Here is a 10,458-nt window from a genome sequence, read left to right on the forward strand (position 1 = left end):
GAACAGCATCCCTTGGGAATATTCAATGCCAACATTCTCTCCTATTATTTGAAGATTTCCTCCAAGATTATATTTCCTTCCTTTTCATGCTTGTTTCTTAAAATAAGTGTTCCCTAGTTGTCAGGATTAATATTTTAGAAAAAATTAATCCCGTTTACCTGAATTATTTTAAGTAAAGAAGCTACCCATAAAATGAAAAGCAGGCAATCCTCTTCTCACCTTTGTACCCACATTATCATCCATTAATTACGCTAATATTTATTGAATGCCAACTCTGTGTCAGAAAAAAATGCTAGATGTTGGGAATGCAGTGATAAGTTAACACACAGTCTTGGCATCATGTTGCTTAATTCAGCAATCAGAAATCTTGACATCAAATTAGATCTAGTCACTTCTTTCTTACATCTCTTCAATGGCTTTCCATTTAGCAAAATTAAACAAGGCCTTGTGTGGTCTTGTACCCACTGACCGCATTCCTTATTCCCTCTACTCTGGATTCAGTCACATTATTTTGATCCCTTAAATGTGCCATGTTTCACTCACCTCAGGCACCTGGTACATTTTCTGTCTTCCTGAAATAGTCATCCTTACAGTCTATACCTAACTCACCCCCAGGCTTCTTTCAATTCTCTCTTTAACTATTATGGAATACCAGAAAGAATTAAATATTCTAGATTTTTCCCCTGTAGCACTATATAACTCTTATTCATAGAAAACATATTATTGATCCAGGAATGTATGTGATATTTGATTAATGTCTGTCCACGTCCACAGATTAGAAGCTGTGTGCATGTAGGGGCTGAGGTTCTGCCTTTGCTCCACACTTATCCTTTTTATTCTTTGCTTAGCTCATGTGGAACATAGCAACTGACACATTGAAGGAACTCAAAATAAATACATTTGTTAAGTAAAGATATGCAAATTGTCTCTTTTCATTATCACCTTGACCTATGTTTGACAATCTGAGAAAAAAAAATTTACAATGAGAAAATATTTTAGGTGAAGACATTGATATTTTATATATATCAGTAGTGACTGTTGTTCTCCAAGTGTTTAAAATCAAGTTATTCTTAGAACTTCTCCAAGGTAGTATTCAACAGACAAGTTAATATTCAATTTTAAATCAATATAAAATTATACTTACTAGAAGAATTAATGAGATATCATACAATCCAAATAGAAAAGTATATGTATACAAGTGGCTAATTAGACAGATGGATAAATAGATAGATACATAGACGACAGACTCACATCAACATCTACAGTAGGCACATTAGAATAAAATATCTCAGCCTGTTTTCTAAATAGTTCTACTCTAGAATCACCTGGAGTACATTTTAAAATGGCAAATATCTCAGCCTCCTTGGCCATCCTCTCTGGCTATAAAATAATCACCATAGCCTTATTATGATGATGCTTTGATTCTTTGCATTTCATTGAAATTACTTTTATTTAATTCTTGACTATTATCATTGGGACATTTCAGGAAGATTAGAGACAAAACAAACAAAGATGGAGAGAAACATTGTTAGTGTAGTCTACATCAGATCTTCCCACCTTAGCAAAATATATTTTCTGAAGAAAAGATCTAAACAGTCGTCAAACAATAATTAAAATGTAATTATATCACAAAGTGACACTATTTTATCATTTTAATGGCCTGACAGCATGAATTATTCATACCTCTGCCAAATTTCCATTCAGGAAAAGATGAGTGAGTTGCCTGAATCACAAAAAGTATGTTCTTTTTACCTTCTGTAAAGAAAGGATTCCTTCTCTGGTCTCTTTGTCAGTGGAGATTGAGAATATCCCCATGCCATCACCATTTATGATGGAGTAGGTCATGTCAGCATTTGAGCCAGTATCGGCATCATTTGCCTTGATTTTCCCAACAGCTGAACCAACTTGAGCTGACTCAGGAACATATAGCTGATAATGTTCTGGAAGACATTTGATATTAAATATATTTAAATACAATGTTCATGAAATAATCTTACAAGAAAAAGACAAATATTTAGAGCACATATTCAAATGAACATTTTATGAGGTAATGCATCAAATGGACTTTTTTAGATTTTAAAAGTAGACTATTCAGTAATTAAATACTAGATTTATATAAATTTTAAAAGGTATGTAAAACACTTTGCATGAAAAGATTTGTATATTTGAATATGAAATATTTTATTAGCTCTAAACCCTTAAACTACAGACAATTAGAGGAGAGGTCAAGTTTTCATTCTGATTCTGAACCAAAACTGAATTAGTCAAGTATTAGTGTAATCCCAATTTATACTTCCCCGCATTGTAACATGTGACGTTCAAATACAAAAGTCTGGAAACAAAAAGTGTGGAAATGTAGAATTCAACAGAAAAACAAGATAAAATGCACAGCCTATTTGTGAATATAGATTATTTTTATCAAGTATAGTGAGATATACAGTCATGTCAGAGAAAGTGAAAGTATTTATATATTTCTTCAGCATAAATTCCCTATCAGCTTCTAAAAAGGATTTGAGGTGGCTTCATAATCAAGTTTTAAATAATATAAAGTTATTAAAATTTTTAAAAATCGATTACAGAGTTGAAGTATGAGAAAGTAAATGTCTATGTAAAATTAAACAGCATTTGTGAATTAGCATTAATTTTGACAGCTAGTATTTTAGGTGAAGACACTGATATTTTATATATGCCAGTGGGGATTATTGTTCTCTAAGTGTTTAAAACCAATTTATTCTTAGAACTCTGCTGTGGTAGTATTCAACAGACAAGTTAATATTCAATTTTAAATCAATATAAAATTATAATTACTGGAAGAAGAATTAATGTGATTTCATGCAATCCAAATAGAAAAGTATACGTACACAAGTAGCTAGACAGATGGATAGATCGACAGATAGATAGATTAGATAGATAGCTAACAATTTTAAAGCACTGTTAATTTTATACTCTCATTGTCTAATAGGTACAAATATCATTTTTCCAAAGTTTGTCCTGATATTAAATGTCAAATGGAACCGTTTCTATAGTGCTTATATTAGGAAGCATAATGAACATGTTTTTAATAATTGTTTTATTCACAAGTTAAAAAAGCTTATTAGCGCAATTTATTATAGAAAATTCAAAACATTATAAATAACAGAAGCCCAGAAATCTTGAATTAAAATGTAATTTAATAAAATAATTTCTACAAGATTAAATTAATAGTGATTCAATGCTATACAAGGATATAGTTAGACTATATGGATAAGTGAATGCACAATCTCTACAAAAATAATTTCAGTAAGACAATCATTTGTCATTAGCGGTATGATACTGAAAACAGAAGTCTAATCTAGTGAATGTTGAAAATATATTTTTGTTATTATTGTGATAAGAACACTTAATATGAGATCTATCCTATAAACAAATTTCTACACAACACAGCATTGCTATTCATAGACACAGTGTTTTTCAGCAGATCTCTAGGACTTACTCATTTTGCATTATGATAATTTAATATTTGCTGATTAGCAACACCTCATTCACCTTCCCTAGTCCCTGGTAACAACCACTCCATTCTTGATTGTATGAATTTTACTATTTTATATATCTCATCTAATTGAAATCATGCAGTACTATATTTGCCCTTCAGTGACTGGTTGATTTCATTCAGCCTACTGTCCTCAGTATGCATCCATGTTGTTGTATATTGCAAGATCTCTTTTTGTAAGGCTAAATACTATCCCATTGTATGACAAACCACATTTTTCTCTACATTCTCTGTCTATGGACATTTAGATTGTTTCCACATCTTAGCTATTGTGAATACTGCTGCAATACACATAGGAATCCTAACATTTATCTGTAATCCTGATTTCAATTTTTAAAATAAATACTTAGAAGTGTGGTCATTAGGTCATGCAGTAATTTTACTTTTGATTTTTGAGGGATCTTTATACTATATACTGTAGATGCTACTACGCAAGTTCACATTTCTACCAACAGTGTGCAAGGGTTCAAAGGTCTTCACATCCTCAACAATACTTTTCTGTCATTGGCTTTTTTTCATAAACATCCATCCTGACAGGTATGAGGTGTTATCATACTGTAGTTTTGATTTGCATTTCCATGATGACTGGTGACATTGAGAATCTTTATACATACCTATTGTCCATTTGAATGTGTTCTTTAGAGAAACAGCTACTCAGGTCTTAGGCCCATTTTTTAATCAGGTTATTGATGTTTTTTTCCCTTCCTTCTTCTTCCCCTTCTCCCTCTCCTCCTCCCTTTCTCTCTCACGTCCATCTCTCCCTCCCCTTCTTTACCCATTCCCCCTCTCCTTCTTCCTCCTCCTTCTCCTTTTCCTTCTTCTTCTCCTTCTTCTTCTCCTTCTTTCTTTTCATTATTGAGTTGTAGGAGTTTTATTTTGGAAATCAGCCTTTTAGCAGACACGGCTTGCAAATATTTTATCCCACTCCATAGGCTGCTTTTCACTCTGTAGATGGTTTCCTTTGCTGCGTTAAAAATTTATAACTTGATATAGTCCCATTTGTCTATTTTTGTTATTATTGCCTGGGATTTGTGGGTCATATCAGATTAAATATTATCAAGACTAATGTCATAAGGCTTTACCCCTATTTTTTTCTTTTAAGAGTTGTGCAGTTTCAGATTTTATGTTTAACTTGTTAATCCAGTTTGAATTGGTGTTTGTGTATGATGTACAAAAAGAAGCCATTTTCATTCTTCTGTATATAGATATTGAGTTTTCACTGCATTGGTTTTTTTTTGTTTTGTTTTGTTTTGTTTTTTGAGATGGGGTCTCGCACTCGCTGGAGTACAATGGTACATCGGCTCACTCCAACCTCCGCCACTGGGTTCGCACGATTCTCCTGCTTCAACCTCCCGAGTAGCTGTGATTACAGGCACAAACCACCATACACGGCTAATTTTTTGTATTTTTAGTAGAGACAGGGTTTCACTATGTTGGCCGGACTGGTCTCGAACTCCTGACCTTGTGATCCGCCTGCCTCTGCCTTCCAAAGTGCTCCGATTACAGGCGTGAGCTACCTCGCCCGACCTGTTTTTAAAGAGACTATCCTTTTCCTACTGTGTATTCTTAGCAACCTTGTTGAAGATGATTTTACTACCTATGTCTGGATTTATTTAGAGTCTCTAACTCTGTTCCACAGGCCTACATATCTGTCTGTATGCCATTACCATACTATTTTAATTACTGCAGCATTTTAAAATATTTTGAAATCAGCAAGTGTGATGCCTCCAGCTTTGTTCTTCTTTTTCAACATTGTTTTGGTTCTTCAGGGCCTTTTTCTTTCCACATATATTTTAGAATTGTTCTTTGCTATCTCTGTAAAAAATGTCATTTGGATTTTGATAGGGATTTTACTGTACTTGTAGAGTTAAAATATAGTGTAGACATTTTATGAGAGTGCCACAGATAACATTACACGCAGAAAAAGTTAATGCTTTTGCATTAAGATCAGGAACAAAGCAAGGATGCCCACTCTTACCACTTATTTTCAAAATAGTACTGAAAGACATAGCCAGAGCAATTAAGCATGTAAATAAAATAAAAGGGAACTAAATCAGAGTGAAATAAGTAAAACTGTCCTTGTTTGTAGATAATATAATATTACATATATAAAAAAATACAGGGTCCACAAAAAACAAAAATTGTTATAACTAATAAAAAAATTCAGTAATGTTGCAGACATAAAATCAACATAAAAATTAGTTGCATTTACACATACTAATAAAAATTTTTGAAAAAATTAGAAAAACAATCCCATTTATAATAGCATTGAAATGAATTCAATCTGTGTAAATAAACTAAGGAAGTGAAAGTCTCATGCACTGAAAACTATAAAACATGGATGAAAAATGTAAAAAGACAAAAGGAAGTGAAGGACTTACATACTGTAAACTAGAAAACATGGATGAAAAATATAAAAAGACAAATAAATTGAAAGACATTCAGTGTTCATGGTTTAAAATATTTATTTGAACCGGGTGCAGTGGCTCGAGACCAGTTGGAGACCAGCCTGACCAACACGGTGAAACCCCATCCCTACTAAAAATACAAAATTAGCTGGGTGTGGTGTTGCATGCCTGTAATTCCAGCTACTTGGGAGACTGAGGCAGGAGAATCACTTGAACCTGGGAGGCAGAGGTTGCAGTGAGCCAAGGTTGTGCCACTGCACTCCAGCCTGGGTGACAGAGTGAGACTCAGTCTCAAAAAAGAAAAAAAATTGATAAACTTCTAAAGACAAAATGTGTAATTTTAAATGTATATGTATAGATACTAAGGGTTGACACATGTGTTCACGTATGTGTTTGTGTTTATTCAATATTCAAGAAATATTTTTCTCAGCTCTCTTTCATAAGCATTGGAGAATACACCTGACATAAACTCACAGAAAAGTGAGGAAAACATTAGCTTTTAGTTTAATTAAACTAAATGTCCAAATAAAGTACTTTCAACCAACGTATTTTTCCTGTGTAAAGCACCCTCTTCTTTTAGACAAATGATCCCTTGACCTTAACCATATGTTTTTATCAAGATCTACCATTACTAAAAGATCTATCTTCCTTGATTCTGTGAATTGACATGGAAAAGCATGAGACTCAAGCGTTTATAGGATCCCTTCTTCCTTCTCACAGTTGATTGGTGAAGGGTAGGCAGCTGTTTCAAACATCTCCAAAAAGAGCATATGTCTCAAAAATGTTGAACTGGAACTAGAAAATAACTTTCATCTATCTTTGGTGGCACAGCTATGAAATACTAAGAAAAGGCTTTTGCCAATGGTCATGTTTCCAAAATTCATGTTGAAAGGTCAAATCTAAGGGCATAAAATCAGCATCAAAGAGAAGCCATGTGATTTGCACTGGCCTTGAAAATATCATGATGTTCCTGAAAAGTCACATCTATAATGGGACACTGTTTTGTTCAACAAAATGTATAGAAATATTACAAAATATTAGTACAAATTCTCTAAAACATTTTGAGACAGAGACTAGGAGTCAATTTTTTTGGATGTTGTGGTCTCCAAGGTCCAACTAAATCAGAATTACTCACAATTACATTAACCTTCAAAAACCTGTCAAGTAGTTAATACCGGGATGGTAACACTAGAAAACCAGAGATGTCTTAGTTAACAGAGATAAATAAATACATTACAGAATTACTATGATGATAGCATTATAAAGAAGGTTGTTTTTACAAAGCAGATTGCAAAAAAAAAAAAAAACTGTTCAAACGGGTCACAAAAAACTCATGGCCCAGAAAACATTTAGGCTGAGTCTTAAAATATGAAACAGATTCCTGGTACAGGAAGATTATGTTTATGGGGGAAAAAAACCTGATAATTCTTGATACATTTTAAGAATTGCAAGAATAGTAGCTTCCCCATTCACTATGTCCCATTAAACAAAATGAAGTACATTCAGATTAATATTTTGCACACTCTCCATTGAGTTGATAATTATAATTTGTTCATTATGAGTCAACTTTTAGTAGGCAGCCTTCAAGGTGGCCCTATTTTTTTATGCCTCCTGCTGTTCATGTCCTTGAGTAATCATTTCCTCTTGTATGTTGGCTAGATATGAATGTTGGCTCACTTATGATGAAGTGAGTTCAGCAAAAGTAATCAGATATCTCTTACAAGACTAGGTTACAAAACGACTGTGGTTTCTATCACAGGAACACTTTCTCAATCCCTCTTGTATCACTGACAGTGTTGGCTATATATAGTGGCTCACTTATGATGGAATGAGTTCAGCAAAAGTAATAGGATGTCTCTTACAAGACTAAATTACAAAAGGAATGTGGCTTCTATCACGGGAACACTTTCTCACTCCCTCTTGTATCACTCTCTGGGGCAAGCTATCTGTCACGTTTTCTTGAAGCCCATAGAGCAAGTGACTGATGCCTGCCAAAAGCCATGTGAGTAAGCTGGAAGCAGAAACCAGCTCCACTTCCACTGAGGTAAGCCTTTGGGCAAGACCTCAGCCCCTGCTGACTTCTACACTGGAATCTCATAAGCATGAACCAAAGGCACTCATCTAAACCATAGCTAGATTCCTGACCTAAAGAAATTGTGAAATAATAAATATTAGTTGTTTTAATCTGCCAAATTTGAATGCTTTGCCACATAGGCATAGATAAACTATACACATCTTTGCAGTAGTTGCAGGTGATTTGCTAATTCAAATGGATTCTTTTTTTGTTCTTGTCATCCTGGGGCACTGTGAGTTATGTTGAGGAAAATTAAAAACCAAAATAAACAAACAAAACATGATTCTATTATACCCTTATTGCTGATTATTTCTCTTTCTATGACTTTATACTTTGATATATTTCTAACAGAAAAAAATGAAAAATGTCATGAAACACACATGTGTGCTATTAAATCTTAATGTTTTGGTGTATTTATTTCAGGTCTCATTTTATAAAGTAACATTATTGAAGGCATAGGTGATGCTTCTAAGGGAGCCATTTGCTATAAGCAAATTCTCAGCTCATCCTCCCGGAACCATGATCATCCCCTTACATATCTTAAAAACATTAACGTAATGTATTTCCACAAATATATATTCAAATAGTATAGTTATTTAGATTTTAAGTTAATATTCATCTTTTTTTGTATTTTTTATTCAAAATCATAATTTGAGTTGTAAATAAGATATTGTATATAGTTCTAGTTCATTAATTAGAATGTAGTATTTGTTTTAATAATATGCTACCAGTTATCTAATCTTATGTTTTTCTAATTTAGAAACAGTCAAATGAATTTTACTTTACATATCTCCATATGCACATGCAGGAGAATTTACTTAGGCTACAGCTATAAAAAAAGCCCTCTCTAGAGTTTTAGAACACAGCCCTTACCTGATTGTATCACTACTTTGCTAACATCTCAGTTTCATTACAGACTTATCTTTCACTTTTTTCTTAAAAGAGAGTATTGTCCGTAACTTGGTACCTCATTTCTATTCCTTATACACACACTCCAGAAAGGTACATTTGTTCCTGTGGTTTGAACATCAACATATAAACTTATGGCTTCCAAATGAATAGTCACATCTACCATATCCTGAGTTTCTGTTAAAATATTCAAATGATGGTCACCTCCAACTTTATGCTGGGCATCTACAGTCTTGTGTCTTTTTAAAAAGAAGTAAATTGAAACTATTTAGAATATTTAAAATGTAGGCCAATGAAAGAATAAATTGTTTAAAGTTTGCAACAAAAGAAGGACATAGGAAACTAAATGAACCAAATATGAAGGTTAAACTTCTTATAACACTCCCTTTTTGCTGATATAAACTATATTGAAAACAAAACAAATAAAAAACAAGAAACGAAAAAACTAAATGATAATTATATTTTGAAAATATCAATTTGACATCAAAATTAACTTCTCTCCTCACTTCTCTAAAATTGTTTATGTCCATGAAACATACAACTGATAAATAATTATGTTTAGTATTAAAAATTACTCAAGTTGGCTGTATCAAAGGACATTCCACAATGAACAGATGTGTTATCTGTAGTAAACTCTAGCTATTTAAGCCAAATAGAAACAGTAATGGTAATATAATTTTAGAATCTGGTTGTCCAACTTCACAGAATTACTAAAATTTGCAAATAACATGCCAAATTTGTATTTATAACAAAGGGTTATTTATAACTACACACTAATATGTGACTATTAATGGAAAATTGGAAAAGACAAAATAGAAAAAAGGCAATTTGTTGTTTTATCACTAAAATAATTAAACATACTACTAATAAGGAGAGTCAATAAGCAACCAAAAACTTCCCAAGGAAGAAAAGCCCTGCAACAGATGGGTGTACTGTTTTAACTCTACTAACCATTTAAAGAAGAATTAACACTAATTCTCAAAATCATGCAAAAAGTAAAAAAAATAAGGAAAATTACCTAATTTATTTTATAAGACCAGTATTCTCCTGAAACCAAAAATAGACAAAGACACTGAAAGAATAGAAAATTAAAAACCAATATTCCTTATGAATAGTAATGCAAAAATTATTAATGAAATACTAGTAAACTGATTTCAGCATAATATCAAAGGAATGTACACCATGAGCAATTGGGATTTCTTTTTCCTGGAATGCAAGCTTAGTTCAACATAGGAAAATCAATTAATTTTCATTTCCATTAACAGAATAAAGAAAAAAAAAATCACAAGGTCATGTCAATTCTACAGAAAAAGCAATTGACAAAATTCAATTCCATTTTATGATTAAAAAAACATAAAATAGAGCTATAAATAAAAGAAACTTCTTCAACATAATAAAAGCCATATGTTAAAATCCCACAACTAATATTAAAATGGTGAAAGATTAAATGCATTTACTCTAAGATCAGGAACAAAAGAGGATGCCTACTTTTGAACTTTTATTCAACATAATACTGGAAATCCTAGCCAGAGTAATAA

At 32.5% G+C, this 10,458-nt stretch overlaps 1 protein-coding gene across 4 annotated transcripts in view; it reads right to left on the reverse strand.

The window, feature by feature from the left end:
* Positions 1–10,458, reverse strand: part of CDH18 (cadherin 18, type 2) — a 1,248,329-nt gene that overhangs the window by 131,317 nt on the left and 1,106,554 nt on the right. For all 4 annotated transcript variants that reach the window (XM_011984981.1, XM_011984983.1, XM_011984982.1 and 1 more), the window contains one exon: positions 1,753–1,940. In XM_011984981.1, the coding sequence (XP_011840371.1) occupies positions 1,753–1,940 (188 nt within the window). The remainder of the gene's footprint in view (positions 1–1,752; positions 1,941–10,458) is intronic.

This window comes from Mandrillus leucophaeus, unplaced genomic scaffold, assembly GCF_000951045.1.
Source record: "Mandrillus leucophaeus isolate KB7577 unplaced genomic scaffold, Mleu.le_1.0 Scaffold278, whole genome shotgun sequence".
NCBI lineage: Eukaryota > Metazoa > Chordata > Mammalia > Primates > Cercopithecidae > Mandrillus > Mandrillus leucophaeus.